General features: G+C 33.6%; 1 protein-coding gene across 1 annotated transcript in view; it reads left to right on the top strand.

Moving 5' to 3' along the window:
- LOC142338125 (clathrin heavy chain 1-like) overlaps window positions 1–15,470 on the top strand; it is a 35,273-nt gene that overhangs the window by 15,478 nt on the left and 4,325 nt on the right. Inside the window, exons 9-11 of the mRNA XM_075387760.1 lie at window positions 389–569; window positions 1,049–1,481; window positions 12,574–12,580. Of these exons, the coding sequence (XP_075243875.1) occupies window positions 389–569; window positions 1,049–1,481; window positions 12,574–12,580 (621 nt within the window). The remainder of the gene's footprint in view (window positions 1–388; window positions 570–1,048; window positions 1,482–12,573; window positions 12,581–15,470) is intronic.

The raw sequence follows: 15,470 nt of genomic DNA, 5'->3' as shown, positions 1-15,470 counted from the left end.
ACCTTTGAACAATAGCTACTTTTTGCAGAGAAAATGAACATGGTGCTAATTTATGGCGCAGGTTTTTTTTGTGTTGTTAACAAAAAAAGATAAACGTGTGTAAAAAGTGTACGTTGATAGAAATTTTGTTTGCAAAGCAGGTCAAACTGTTGTTTTGCTGCAGACGTATTAAGTAATTTCAATTTTGGTAGATTAAGAACATGATGCAAAAATACTTCCGAATGCGAGAGGTCTTTGTTGACTGAGAACCCAAAATTGATGTTTCATAACTTGCCGAGGAAAGAACTGCCCTTGTGGGCTGTTATAGAGTTAATGACCAGTGATTTTAGATAGTTATTTCTAGCTACCAACGTTAGTCACCGAAATTAGATTCCTGAAATAATTTCAGTGGTTGGTGAACTTCTTCGGGACTCTGTCTGTGGACGACAGCAAAGAGTGTATTCAGGCCATGCTGGCAGCAAACATCAGACAGAACTTACAAGTCTGTGTCCAGATTGCGAGCAAGTACCATGAGCAGTTGGGAACCCAGTCCCTCATTGAGATATTCGAGTCCTTCAAGTCATTCGAAGGTTTGTGTTAATGTCGTGATTGGTTTTCAATTGTTCCGAAGGAGTCAAAACACCTGGTTTTATTCCTCTTTTCGGTTTCATTTCAAAAAACTTGGCTGTTTCAATCCGACAGATTGTCAGTAGAACGTTGATTACAGGCTTGTGCGAAATTTGCTCAGAGGTACCAAACTCTTAGCGATCGTAATTGACAAAAGATATTTTAAATATTTAGAATTAAGATATAAACTCTGAAGTGGTATATATGGACCCGCTAGAACATTCTTAAACGCAAAACTGAGTCTATAAAGTGTTGACATGTTCAGAATGGAGTTGTCAGTTATAATATTGTGTTGAAATTTAATTACCCTTGATAGGACGCTCAGTTGATATGTTATTAGCTCCCTACTTATTCTGCGATAAATACAGTGCGGAAAAGTGTGAGATATTTTGTAGAAATGATTATTTAATAATCTTAAGCAAAATTTTTTCAATTTGTTTAGGCCTGTTCTATTTCCTCGGATCCATAGTCAACTTCAGCCAAGATGCCGATGTACATTTCAAGTACATCCAGGCTGCATGCAAAACTGGTCAGATCAAAGAGGTCGAGCGAATCTGCCGTGAGAGCAACTGCTACAACGCTGAAAAAGTTAAGACGTTCCTTAAAGAAGCGAAACTCAATGATCAGCTGCCTTTGATCATTGTGTGCGACCGATTCGACTTTGTTCACGACTTGGTGTTGTACCTGTACCGCAATAACAACCAGAAGTACATTGAGATCTATGTGCAGAAAGTGAACCCAAGTAGATTGCCGGTTGTAGTGGGAGGATTGTTGGATGTCGATTGCTCTGAGGAGATTATCAAAAACATGATTCATTCGGTCAAAGGACAATTTTCAACTGATGAACTTGTAGAGGAAGTGGAAAAGCGAAACAGGTGGGTTAAGCCAGGAAGAATTCCTTGATAAAAATAGCTGTTAAGCAATTTATAGCATTTATATCGGTCCGATTGTCTATTTAAGCAATTTGTCGACTGACTGAAAGAGTGGAGGCTTCACGCCTGTCTTCTTGGTTTTTGAGTACTTAATTCAGTCTTATTCAAAATGCTGCAAGTTTAATTGGCGTATGCAATAATTGGCGCCTAACTCTTGAAAAACATCAGGAACAAGTGCGCCAAATGTTAATTGCTCCCGCACGAAGTTTGAAGCAATTAATTTGTAAATTTTGTGCTTGAACGTTTTGTTTAAGAATACTACTCCGCTCCTTGAGTATTTTAATCCTTTGAGCGCTGAAGTCTTCGCGTGATCTAAATTGCTCTTTCAGAATTTAAGTTGCTAACTTTATTCGTGGCACTTTTCTATCAAAAGTGCGGCAAAATTGGTTTATTAATAGCCGCCCTCATCTTCTCAGCCGGCTATTATAGCGCTCCTATTTCTTTACAATTCAAAGAATTTGAATTGTATTGGGGCGCTGTCTTTTTTTTTTTTAAGATCTGTTCACACATTTTCATGATTTTTGAAGTCAAATTGGAGTAGTGATTTTGGTCACGCCGAAACAGGAAATGGAGCGAAAAAGCGAGTGGTTTTGCGGCGTGAATTTTTTTCGCTCTCATTTTAAAGTAAGTGCGAAAATGGTGTTTGAACAAAAATTCGGTTTCTCGGTAGTGGTTTTTTGTTCACATGCGGCAATTTCACTGTGATTTTAAATGTTTTTTCGATTTTTTGGATCGGATTTTTTCTAAATGGTTTTAACAATCCATTCACAGCTCATTCTAGGCCTAGTTTTTTGTTTGAATTAAAATTTCATTTCTCGATAGTGGTTTTTTCGTTCATATGCGGCATTTTGACATTGATTTTTTGTTTTTTTTTCTTATTTTTTGATCTGACTTTTTTAAAATGGTTTTCTCAATTCACTCATAGTTCATTCTAGGTCTAGTTTTTCTTTTTAGTCAATGAAAATTCTTTGAATTGTACGTCAGGACTTGTCCTGCTATGTTTTTTACTTCGTCGAATAAAAAAATGTTTCGCTTTACCTCATTTTGCCGCCTTTTCAACATTTTGCGTGAAATCTTTTTGACTTCTCTAGGCTAGTTTCTCTCTTCTCTCATTCTGCTAAAAGTGATTTTGAACATCAGTTGCTCAGCAAAGCAATTCAAAATGAACAGAGTCAGTATAAAAATTGAAGTCAGAAGTAGAAACGGGATAAACGCATAAAGCCCAATTTTAGATGCCCGCTAATTGAACGTCGTTCCTATAAGTCTTAGTTACCATCTCTAATGCTTATTGGTATTGATAATAGCCCCTGTAGCCTCTCTCTAAAACAGAAGTACAACCACGAAATGCCAACAAAATAAATCGGACTTACAAAAATGTTTTTGCACAAAAATCTTTTTTTTTCAATATCTTCTGTTATTTCAATCCCAATCATGCTTATTGGAATCAACGGCGGCTATTTTCCGGCAATCTGCCGGGTATGTTTTTTTACTTCTTGAATCTTAGTTGTGCTCTAAGGGGAGCTCCCAGGATATCTAGGATAGCTTACCATAAGATATTATAATGAAGCAGGCTAGAATTGAATTGAGCCACCCTGTGGTTCGAGGGCAATTCGTCCAAATTTGGTCGGTTTATATGTTCTTTCGCAGTTCAACTAATTTTGAGTAGTTCATTTGTAGATGTGATTTTTTTGGTTGCGGTAAATTGCTTTCAATAAGTTTACTAGGGACAGATGTTTAATCATTAATTATTAATAGCCGCCCTCATCTTCTATTTGCCCTCATCTTCTAATATTCTAATAGCCGGCTATTATAGGGCTCCTATTTTTACGACTCGAAGAGGAGTATTGGAGAAGTCCTTTTTTTTAATCACTTTAGTTGGAGTGAATTTTGAAGCAGAAAATGAAATGCGTGAAAAATTCTAGAGTGGTTTGGGTGCTGAACAAAAGTGATGAGGGGAGCGAAAAGAGAGTGGTTTTTTGTTCATTCCGCTGTTTTCGAGAGAGCGAGAAATTGAGGTGTGAAAAAAATTTCTGTAAGCGAGCGAAATTTTGTGTTCACGTGCGGCTTTTTAACACCGTTTTTTTGTTAATTTTTTAAAATTTAGAAGTCTTATTATAGCTGCGAAGCTGTAAGCTGAGCGTAGCTATATTGCGGTGCTCTTGGTTTTTTTTGTTTCGTCGTCTGACGCTCTTTTTTCCTTTTACTTTTTTTCACACAGCAAAGCTGAAAAAGTCAAATTTTCTGAATGACTTCTTCCTCTCACTAACGGCATTTGCGCGCGTGACGTCATTTCTTACTCGCTTTAGCGAAAGTTTTTTAGGTTATTTGCGTGATTAGATTTTGATCATACGTGACTTACCTCACTCAATAAAATGACTTTTGCACTTTAAAACTAAAATTTTAATTGAATTTGTTTAAGGTCAAAGGAACTCATATGTGCAGTAAAGGTCCTTAATAGGAGGCTCCTGTGGAATGAATTTTAACAAGCTTTATTAATTTATCGCTGCATGTTTTTTAGCCTAGTTTTTTGAGCGGCGTCGATTTTTTTTTCAATTTAGATCTTTATCTGTTTCTATCTCTATTATATGGCACGCAGGTCTATTCTTTCGCAGCTATTCCGGCAATCTGCCGGCTATGTTTATGATATTGTGTGATTTTTAAGGTTGCTTTAATAGTGGTTTGTAGGTTTTTGATCATTAATAAGAATTTTATACCGTTTTGCTGGTTTTTACGCTATTTTGCTGAATTTTAGGCGATTATTAGCAATTTTTTGCGTTTTGTCTTGTTATATTGCTTTGTATGGGCTTTGAATAGACGCATGTTAGTTACTGAGTCTTAAGATACCAAGTGATTACATTTTCTTAGGTTTTAAACGATTTTTTTTGTTAAGAAAAATGACAATAAACTGAAACATTTTTAATTATTCTTCTTGATTTTTTGCTGTTTTTCTCTTTATTTTCTAAACTTAGAGAAGTTTCTTAGCTTTTTCGGTTTTCCTATTGTTTTTGCAGTTTTTCAGTTTTCTTTTTGCTCCATTTAACGTTTTTTGGCTCTATGTGCTCTTGTGAAATCAAAAAAGCTTATTTTTTAAGATTTCTTTCAAGTTGTTTTATATGCTCTTTGTGTTGTTCAAGTTTTTATAGCATTTGGGGATGCCTATAGTCCAATTTAGTTGTTTTTGATGCGTGTTGATTATTTTGATTTCAGTTTTGGGTCATTTTATTAAAGATAATTGAGTAATTTTTATGAAGATTTCCGCGAATTTTTGTGATTTTTTTTGAATTTTTAATGAAATCTTCTGACTCTGCTTTTCTCTACTTTTTAGTATTCTAGCTTTTGATAGGAACTTTTCTAGAGGTTTTAATGGAATATGTTTAGAGCACTGTTCAATGACAGATATTACTAACTTTTCTTAATCTCTACTTTTTTTTAATCAGTTTCATTGGAGTGATTTTTGAAGCGGGAAATGCAACGCGTAAAAAAATTTGGAGTGATTTTGACGCTCAAAAAATCTGACGAGTCGATCGAAAAAGGAGTTGTTTTTGTTCATTCAGCTGTTTTTAGAGAGCGAGAAACTGATGTCTGAAAAAATTTTCTCTAAGCGAGCGAATTTTTTTTTTCACGTGCGGCTTTCAAATGCAGTTTTTTCCAACTTTTGATGGTTATGAAGTTTGATTATGATATTGTATTAGTGTTAGGCTTGTTTTGATAGGAATTTTAGTGTTCAAGTAGTTAATTTGAGTTTTCTGCTAATTTGGAGGATTTTGATCAGTTTTGCTGATTTTTAGACAAAATTTAATAGTTTTTTGCCTGTTTTTTTTTTTACTGTTTTAATGGGGAATCGAATAGAAGCTTGTTACTTAAGATATTTTCGGTTACCAATTAGCAAAAGTTCTTTTGTTATCAGTTTTTTTCTTGGGAAATTTGGTAGAAAATTTGAGAAATTTTGAACCATTTTTCTTACTTTTTGTCTTTTTTCTCTTTTTTAAATCTGAGAAGTTTCCTAGCCTATTATGACTTGCCCATTGTTTTGCGAGCTTTTCATTGCTCTAAGTGCAGAGGAACTTTACTCGGTTTTATGCTTCCTTGTTCTATTAAAAAGAACTCATTAAGTTTTTCTAGTTTTATTTTGTTCAATTTGTGTTCGATTGCCGTTTCTGGGTTCACAATAGTTGGGAGGTTCAGGGATCACAATAGTTGTTCTATTTATTAAGTCATAAGTATGGGCATTTTTATCCTTCGAGTCGTTTCCGGAATTCTTCCGGCTATGTTTTTTTTTACTTCGTCGAATAAAAAAATGTTTCGCTTTACCTCATTTTGCCGCCCTTTCAACATTTTGCGTGAAATTTTTTTGACTTCTCTAGGCTAGTTTCTCTCTTCTCTCATTCTGCTAAAAGTGATTTTGAACATCAGTTGCTCAGCAAAGCAATTCAAAATGAACAGAGTTAGTACAAAAATGGATGTCAGAAATAGAAACGGGATAAACCCATAAAGCCCAATTTTAGATGCCCGCTATTTGAACGTCGTTCCTATAAGTCTTATTTACCATCTCTAATGCTTATTGTTATTGATAGGAGCCCCTGTAGCCTCTCTCTAAGAAACAGAAGTATGTTCAACTACGAAATGCCATCAAAATAAATCGGACTTAAAAAAAATGTTTTTGTACAAAAATCTTTTTTGTTTTTCAATATCTTCTGTTATTTCAATCGCAATCATGCTTATTGGAATCAACGGCGGATATTTTCCGGCAATCTGCCGGGTGTTTTAAATTTTTTGACGTGTATTTTACTGCTTATGACAAATTAAATGTTAAAATACCAATTTTCCGGCTTTTGATTTGTAATCTGGAAAAGATTATATGGAAAAGTTTATATTTTAAAAACAAGGTCAAAGTGGTCTAGCGAGGTTATTCTACAGCAATCTCTGTTTGCTATGTTAAAGCTATATTTGTATTCATAGTGCATTGTCTCAACAAAACAGTGTAAAGTAAACGCAACTAGGACGAAAAACAGGGGATAAATCTTGTTATTTGTTCATTACATAATATTACGTTACTTGAGAATTCCTTCAGGTCTTTGAACTATCTAGTTCTTGCTGAATTTTTTTCCAGAGATTTTGAAAACTTTTTTCAGCTAACTATAGCTGAAATTTTGGTGTTAAATCTAAGACGATTTAACACCAAAATTATCTAAAAATAACGCTTTTGAAGCATTTTTCTGTCGTCTCTGCAATCTTTTTTCTGTCGGCTTTGCCTCTTTTTGATAGTGGTCTTTTTTGATAGCTTTTAGTTGATGGTATCGATTCCAAAACACCATAAAGTTCTTGCGAAAACAGATTTTTTTCTTTCATTAGTTTTATTGGTGTAGGGCCAATCAAAGGCTCTGCTGTACTTTGTTCAGTGTAAGAGTAGCAGGTTTTCATAATTAGGATATGAATAATTCCTCTCGAAGTTTTTAACAATTATATTAGTCCTGTTAGTCTTTTGTATGCAATTTTTTGCTTGACCGATTTTTCGTCTGACCCATTTGACTTTTCGTCCTTATAAACGGGATAAACAGCTGGCGCCCAGCGGGCTTTAAGTTTCATTAGAAGCCCTTAGCCGCGTTTAGTAGTCCTTCAAATGCGTAGTGCGGTAAAGCAACTGGGAAGGACGTAGTTTAAAAGGTCATTTATAGTTTTTGAGCCCAAAATGTTGCAATTTTTCGTGTTTTTTCGTCATTTTTCGATTTTTTCGTTGGACCAGTCTGAAATTGAGGCTGGTTAAAGTTGGTAAAAGCCTTTTGCAAGAAAGTTTCGACCATTTTCAGAGCTATATGTTTTGGTAATTCAGACAAAAAGACGCAAATATATACTAGTTTTCACAATTTTTTTTCAATCCTTTGAAAATTTTTGTCAGTTTTTGATGGTTTCTAGTGGTAATGGAATGGTTTTCAACATTTTAACATCACGAATTTAGGCTTTTTTAAAAAAAAAACTTGCAATTTTTAACATTGTTGCCATTGTTCAAGTTTTTCCAGACCAAGGTGCCAGAAAACCTCCTTAAGTGCTTCATAATAAGTTACTGAAAATTTTTTTTAGCCATGTCAATTTTTTCAATTTTTTGAAAATTTTTGTCATTTTGTAGACTTTTCCAACCTCAAAAGCCAAGGAACCTCCTCTAGGGCTTGATAATAGGTTGCTGTATAGTTTCTAGGTGTAATGGAATATTTTTCAAAATTTTAACATCACGAATTTTTTTTTAGCGTTTTTGACTTTGTCGTAATTGAAGTTTTTCCAGACCAAGGTGCCAGAAAACCTCCTTAAGTGCTTCATAATAAGTTACTGAAAATTTTTTTAGCCATGTTATAGTTTTCAACTTTTTAGTATCACAAATTTTAGCAAATTTTTTTCATAAAGCTTGCAGTTTTTTTCGTTTTTTGAAAATTTCCCAAATTTTTTTATTTCTTTATTCTCAAAAGCCAAGGAATCTCCTCTAGGGTTTGACAATAGGTTACTGCATAGTCCTGATATGTATTTAAATTTTTTTAAAAGATTTTAGTATCACCAATTTAAGCAATTTTAAAAAAAAAATTCAATTTTTTTTTAATATTTCCGAATTTTGCCCAGGGGCCCAGGGCTGCATGGTTTCTAGAATTAATGTAATGATTATCAATTTTTAATGACTCGAGTTATAGCAATTTTTGATAAAATTTAAGTTGTTTTTAAATTTTGGGAAAATTAATATGTTTATGGATCTTTATGAGCAAGTGAAACTATTTAAGGTTTGAAATAGGGATAGTGGATAGTCTCTTGACACAATGAAATGGTTCTGAAGATATCAATGTCACGATTGTTACCAATTTTTCTATAAAGTTTGCTACTTTTCCAAGTTTGCAGCAATTATATTAATCCTGTTTGTCCTTTTTGTGCGATTTTTCGCTTGACCGATTTTTCGTTCCGACCAATTTGACTTTTCGTCCTCAGATACAGGATAAAGAGTTAGCGCCCAGTAGGCATTAGGTTCTCTTAGAGCCTTTCAGCTCACTAGTCTCCAAGTGTGCGATTTACAGAAACTGTTTTCTAGACCTCATAATTATGGTGTGAAGAGCAGTTCTTAGAAATTGATTTGTTTTTGTTTTATTTTCGTAACATTTTTTAAACTATGTTATGTATGGTGTTTCTTAAACTAATTGGGGGTGAGTTTTGAGTTGAACGCTTGATAAGTTTCCTTGATCATAACTGGCTTATTCCACTCTTTATATGACTTCAAGGTGAATATTGGACTCCTATATAATGATCATGTTAACAATAAAGCATGGCGACCAAATTAAAAGAACGAATTTAATTTTTTTGAAGTATTTTTTTGTTTGAATACGTTTTGGTCTTTGATAATTTTCTGAATTAACTGAATTAAGTCATTTCTGTATCTGCTGCTATCTATATTCTACATCATGTAAGTCTGTTTTGTAGCTATTATGGCAATCTGCCGTCTGTATTTTATGAATTGAGCTGCAAAGTTTCGTCTCCGGACGCTCTTTCTTTTCGCTGCACATTTGTTCACGCGGAACAGCTAACAGTCCATTTTTAGGACATTTTCTCTCCTTAACGTCCCTTCTGTGGTTGAAGAAATTTTTTTCTTTAGGAGTCGTTTTTGCGTCATATACGTGATGGATTTTTGATCATACTTGACTTATTTATAAACTTGAGAAAGTGTCTTATACTTGTTTAACTAAAATTAGTTTAAGGTCAATTAATCTAGTTTGTATTGAACGAGCAGCAAATTTTTTCGAAATATTTCTGCTTAGTTTTTTTATTATAATGTATTGATAACTTCAACTTATTTTGGGGCGCAGTTGCTAGCTTGGTTTAGTTATATCCATTTTTAATAGCCGCCGTCAGCCTCTCAACGCCTATTATTTAGGCGCTCTGCTTTTTTACAATTCAAAGAATTTGAATTGTTTTGAGGCATTGTCTTTTTTTAAGATCTGTTCACACATTTTCATGATTTTTGAAGTCGAATTGGAGTAGTGATTTTGGTCACGCCGAAACAGGAAATGGAGCAAAAAAAAGCTAGTGGTTTTGCGGCGTGAAATTTTTTCGCTCTAATGTTAAAGTAGAGTGAGAATACGGTGTTGAAACAGAAACGTCGCTTTCTCTAGTGGTTTTTTGTTCACATGCGGCAATTTCACTTTGATTTTTACTGTTTTTTTCAATTTTTTGGATTGGATTTTTAAAATAGGTTTTCCAACCCATAGTTCAATCTAGGCCTAGTTTTTTGTCTGAAACAAATTTTCTTTTCTCGATAACGGTTATTTGTTCACATGCGGCAATTTCACTTCGTTTTTTACTGTTTTCAATTTTTTGGATCGGATTTTTTAAATAGGTTTTCCAACCCATAGTTCAATCTAGGCCTAGTTTTTTGTCTGAAACAAGTTTTCTTTTCTCGATAACGGTTATTTGTTCACATGCGGCAATTTCACTTCGTTTTTTACTGTTTTCAATTTTTTGGATCGGATTTTTTAAATAGGTTTTCCAACCCATAGTTCAATCTAGGCCTAGTTTTTTGTCTGAAACAAATTTTCTTTTCTCGATAACGGTTATTTGTTCACATGCGGCAATTTCACTTCGTTTTTTTACTGTTTTCAATTTTTTTCCCAATCCATTCATAATTCAATCTAGGTCTAGTTTTTTGTCTGAAACAGTTTTCCATTTCTCGATAGTCGTTTTTTGTTCACATGCGGCTTTTTAATGCCCCCCCCCCCCCCCAGTGTCCCCCCCAATCAGCCCCGCGTGCAATTTTCAAATTTTTTGACATTTTTTTCCTTATTCAGGTCTTTCCAGACCCAGGGCCCAGAAAACATCCTATGGGGTTTGATAATAAGTTACTGACAAATTTTTAATGGTAATGGAATAGTTTTTCAACTTTTTAATGTCACAAATTTTAGCAATTTTTTGATAAAAACTTGCTTTTCTTCAATTTTGAAATTTTTTGTCGTTTTTTAGATTTTTTCAGCCTTAAGAGCCAAGTAACCTTCTCTAGGGTTTGCAAATAGGTTTCTGACTAATTTTTAGATTAAATGTTATGTCTTGCAATATTTTTACATCTCGAATTTTAGCATATTTTTGATATTTTCTGCCATTTTTTTCCAATTTTTTGACATTTATAGTCATTATTCAGATTTTTTGAGCCTCAAGGGTCAAAAAAGCCTCCGTTAGGGTTTGATAATAAGTTATTGTAAAATTTTTGTTGGTTTTTTGAAAAGTTTTTTGAAATTTTTTGTCATTTGCTCTAGCCTCAAGGGCCACGGAACTTCCTCTAGGAACTGATAATATGTTACTTCATAGTTAAGGGAATGTTCTTGGAGATTTTAATATCACGAATTTAAGCAATTTTTAAAAATTTTTGCAATTTTTTCATGTTTTTGAATTTTTTTCGGCAACAGAGGCCCTCGAACCTCCACCAAGGTTTGATAATAAGCTGCTGCATTGTTTCTAGAGCCAATGGGATTGTGATCAACAGTTTTTAGACTTTAGTTTTACTTATATTTAAAAACTTTAAAATTTTTAGTTTTAAAGTAATAAAATTTAAACTTTTCAAATTTTTGAAAACTTTTTCATGTTCTAAGCGTATGGATCTTTATGAGCCAGTGAAACTATTTCAGGCTTGAAACAGGGATACTGGATAGTCCTTGGAGACAATGAAATGGCTCTTAAAATTTTAACGTCTTGAATTTTGGCAAGATTTTGTTAAAATTTGCAATTTTCAGATTTTTTCAATATTGTCCTGTTCGAGTTTAACGACTATTACTGGCCAACGAATCTTTTCAAGTCTCGCAGATGGGTTACTTGACAGAGCTTTCGAGACAAAAAATGGTTTTAATTTTTTTTATTGCCGAGTTCAAAACTTTTTAATTTTACCTTTTTCAAATTTTTTCAATATGATTTATATAATAACAAGGTTAGAAAACTAGAGGTTGCAGTGTCGAATCCAATCATAGAAGATATTCCTGTCTCCTTTTCTCTCTTTCGGTTGGGGTTCCTTTCCTTCTTTTTCTCGTTCACGTTTTATCTCTCTTTTTGTTGATTCCGCACTTCAGCTGCTGTTATGTGGCGTAATGTCAGCATCTCTGATCCTCATTATCAATGAGTTATAGTTGAACTGTTTTTTGTCATAAATGATCTAACAGTTTATGCCGCTCGTTTGAGAGCAATTCGCGCGACGTTAGTTGGTTATGTTTGACATTGATTTTTTGTTTTTTTCAAAATTTCCATCTGATTTTTTTAAGTAGGTCTAGTTTTTTGTTTAGTCCATTAAAATTCTTTGAATTGTACGTCAGGACTTGTCCTGTTATGTTTTTAATTCGCTTTAGATTTTGATCACGTTTTTGGTTTTACATGAGTCACAATTTCCACGTTTGTCTTATTTCAATCACTTTTTCAACTGAATGATTTTTAACTTCCTTCACGTATTGAATTACGCAATGCGGTGAATACGGTCAATGTCAAAAAAGGAAAATCAAAAGAGACGGGATAAACCGATAAAGACCGATCATTTACTCATAGTGCATTAGGTTATCAACGTTCATTGTAGTGTTTGCTAGCTGACACTGGTTTTAATCTTAATAGTTTTCAATTTGGAAGCCCGAATTTAGTATAGTTCTAGAATCTTACTGAAACTGCACTCCAAATTAGAACACTTTTCGACACTAAAAAAAGTTAAAGAAAATTCGGCCAATTTTTCTCTTCTTTTTCTGTTTCAATCCCGATGTGCATTAAGTGCGTCAACGGCGGCTAGTTTTGCGGCAATCTGCCGGCGTTGCTCTAGGTCTGAGATTGTAGTAAGACATAATCTATGAGCATTTTGTTCTACTTTGGCTAATGATTGTGAGCTTTGTTGCTCTCATTCGAAGATTTTACTTAATGCAATTCATGTTGGATTTCTTTTTAGACTTGGCTCCAAAGTTTTGGCGAACGCTCTCAGAGCTTGTTTGAGTAAGTTTTAGCAAATAGATTCTATAATGCAGCTACACTACTGTGTCAATGTTCATTTTTTTAGAGCGTTCGTTAGGTCCAATGGTTAAGAAAATTTCAATCAGTCTTAAGCATTTTTTTATCCCATTTAGGAAACAAATTTAGCGTGTCCCTGCCCTGTTGAACATAAAAAGATCGTTGATTGTTCAGAAGAGTCTTGAAACCAGTCTTAATAATGATTTAACCAATCAACATTTTATTCTACAGAACATAGCGTTTTCATCTATTCATCAGAAGTTTGTTAAATAAATTTTCAAGGAGATCTTCAAATAACTCCGCTGTAGTTTAAATAATATTTGTGATAAACAATAAGTGTGATAAATGACGTAACAGATGTAACTCAAAATCAATAGCTCATCATGGAATGAATCAAAGCTCATTTAAAGAGAGCATGATGTCTGGTCGTAACAAAAACCTTAGCAGAAAATGAAAAAAAATATAGCAGGAATTACTATCTAAAGAGTTGAGAAAACTGAATCTCATCACATTTACAGAACCAGATTTTGATTGTCAAGGACACACAGTCGCAAGAAAACATTAGAAAAGAAAAACAATTGGAAAAAATTTTTGAGGTAAAATTTATTAAAACACGACAATATACTGAAGTTATTAAGTACACAATATCGTTTCCCAGTAAAAAAGAAAGACTAAGGCCAAAAAAGAAAACACTAATGTTTCACAGAAATATTGTCAAAGTCTTAGAAAACAAACTGTCAAATGAAAACGTCAAATAGATTTACTATGGATTTAATCCCAATGGGCCTGGCATCAAAGAGAGCAAAAAACGTGAAAAAATTTGATAAAAAATATTACTAATTATGAAAACAGTTGGTGGGAGAGTAGTAATATTTGGGCATCAATTGCAACCATTGAATGGATTAAGTTGAGTCCCATTAGAAAACCAATGGGACTTGTCATTGAAGCTGCCATGTGAGAAGACAACTCAGTTCTGCTTTCGCTGTCGCAGCTGGGTTTTTTTTTACAAAAATTCATATCTTTAATGAAACAGGTTGCTAAATATCTGGCTTGGTTGACCTCCATTAAATGTCCATTAGTTTTGTCCACTCTCAGCTCAGATTGCAGAAGTCATAAGCAGAGGTGTTTGCTTAAAAGAACCCGGCACGAACATGATCTAAAAATCTTACAGTAACAAAAGAATATGCAAAAAATTTCCGCCCCGCCGAATAATAGAGTTAACCAAAAAAACTCAATCTTTGACATCTTGGCGCATAAACAGATCAAAAGCTCTGAATTAGGATCTGAAAAACGAAATATTGTAATTACTTAATTTCATCCTTTATTCCGCAAAAACAGTAAAAAGCAAGGGACCGTACACACATTAAAAAAACAACAAAAGGAATGAAAACCAATGGCTTGTCTTAGAAAACCAAAGGTTTTTTATTTTTTTACTATAATAACGTGCTGTTCAGAATTAACCAGAGTTTGCCTTTGAAAGCGTACGTTATATTAGCCGAAATGCAATGAGGTAGAACAAACGAAAAGCGCGAAATAACAACTTTTCACTTTCAGAATTATTTTTTGTGTCAGTTAATGAAACACGTAGCTATAAAGTAAATTTCTCGTACCCTTCATAGCATTCAACGATATCCAGCAAACATAGTTTTCCGTTTCCTTGAGGTAACAGAGTACCCAAAATAGCAATGAGGCAAGTGAATGAATAACAAATGTAGTTAAAAAATATTTCGTTGGAATTGTTTGAAAAATTTTATTAGCTTATTAACCTAAGCTGCGTTTTTCAACCACCTTCAAAATTATAATTTGACGTGTTAGTGAGTGTTGAGATCTGTTAATTTTGATACTATTGGACACGAAACTTTAAACCAACCATTACAGTCGGAACTCAAAAATCCAATTTTTTATTTTAATCCGCAAATAGTACCGTAAACCATTGGAATAAATTCAATGCCAGCGGTTGGGAGCTTCCATTGATGAGACAAAGTAACCTGTCGGCAAAAAGCTAATCAGAGGTGCAACGTTATCAAATACAGAAAATTTTTAATTCAATGGTACAGATAAAAATACATATAAGCTACTACCATTGATAATGTTCAGTAAATTTTCTTAGAAATTCTCGTGCTAACCATTTACGAGACTTTATTATAAAACAACAATTAGATCAAAAATATAAGCGAAAAGTGAAACATTGCTAAAGTTTCAAGCAAAAGCAGTGTCAAAACCTTTCAAAACCATAGATTTTAGTGAAAACCTTTTATTGGTTAGTTTGGACTCTTTATGGTGTATGTGTTCTGTCATTAATGAATTTGGATTGAAAAGACTACAAACGAACATCAGTTAAAGGGAAAACTGAAAATTTTCAATTATTGGAAAATCTTTAAAATACTTAGTTTGTGAGTAAAAAAAATCTGTAGCTGCCCTGGTAATGGTCCAAATAATAGCGTCTATACACTATTGGAACACTTCCTTCTAGCCTATGAAGCACTCGCGAATAAAGCAAGAGAAAAGAAGTTAAATTGTCTCCTGCATAAAAAATTTATCTTTAAAATCCGAAAACGTGTGAAAGCGGCAATTTCTGACATTCATTCATAGGCAATATAAAAGAAAGTAGCGCAAAGAAGAAACGTGAAACTCCTTGACCTGACCAGCAGCTTAACTAAAGATTATGAGCCACGCAGATAAGTATGTTTAATAGCCGCCCTCATCTTCTCAGCCGGCTATTATAGCGCTCCTATTTTTTTTTTACTTCGTCGAACAAAAAAATGTTTCGATTTACCTCATTTTGCCGCTTTTTCAACATTTTGCATGAGATCTTTTTGACTTCTCTAGGCTAGTTTCTCCCATTCTGCTAAAAGTGATTTTGAACATCAGTTGCTTAGCAAAGCAATTCAAAATGAACAGAGTCAGTATAAAAATTGAAGTCAGAAATAGAAACGGGGATAAACC

The sequence above is a fragment of the Convolutriloba macropyga genome, chromosome 4 (genome assembly GCF_964194025.1).
Source record: "Convolutriloba macropyga chromosome 4, txConMacr16.3, whole genome shotgun sequence".
Lineage (NCBI taxonomy): Eukaryota > Metazoa > Xenacoelomorpha > Acoela > Convolutidae > Convolutriloba > Convolutriloba macropyga.
Note: the sequence above shows the minus strand (reverse complement) of the source record. Positions and strands in the feature narration are given on the sequence as shown.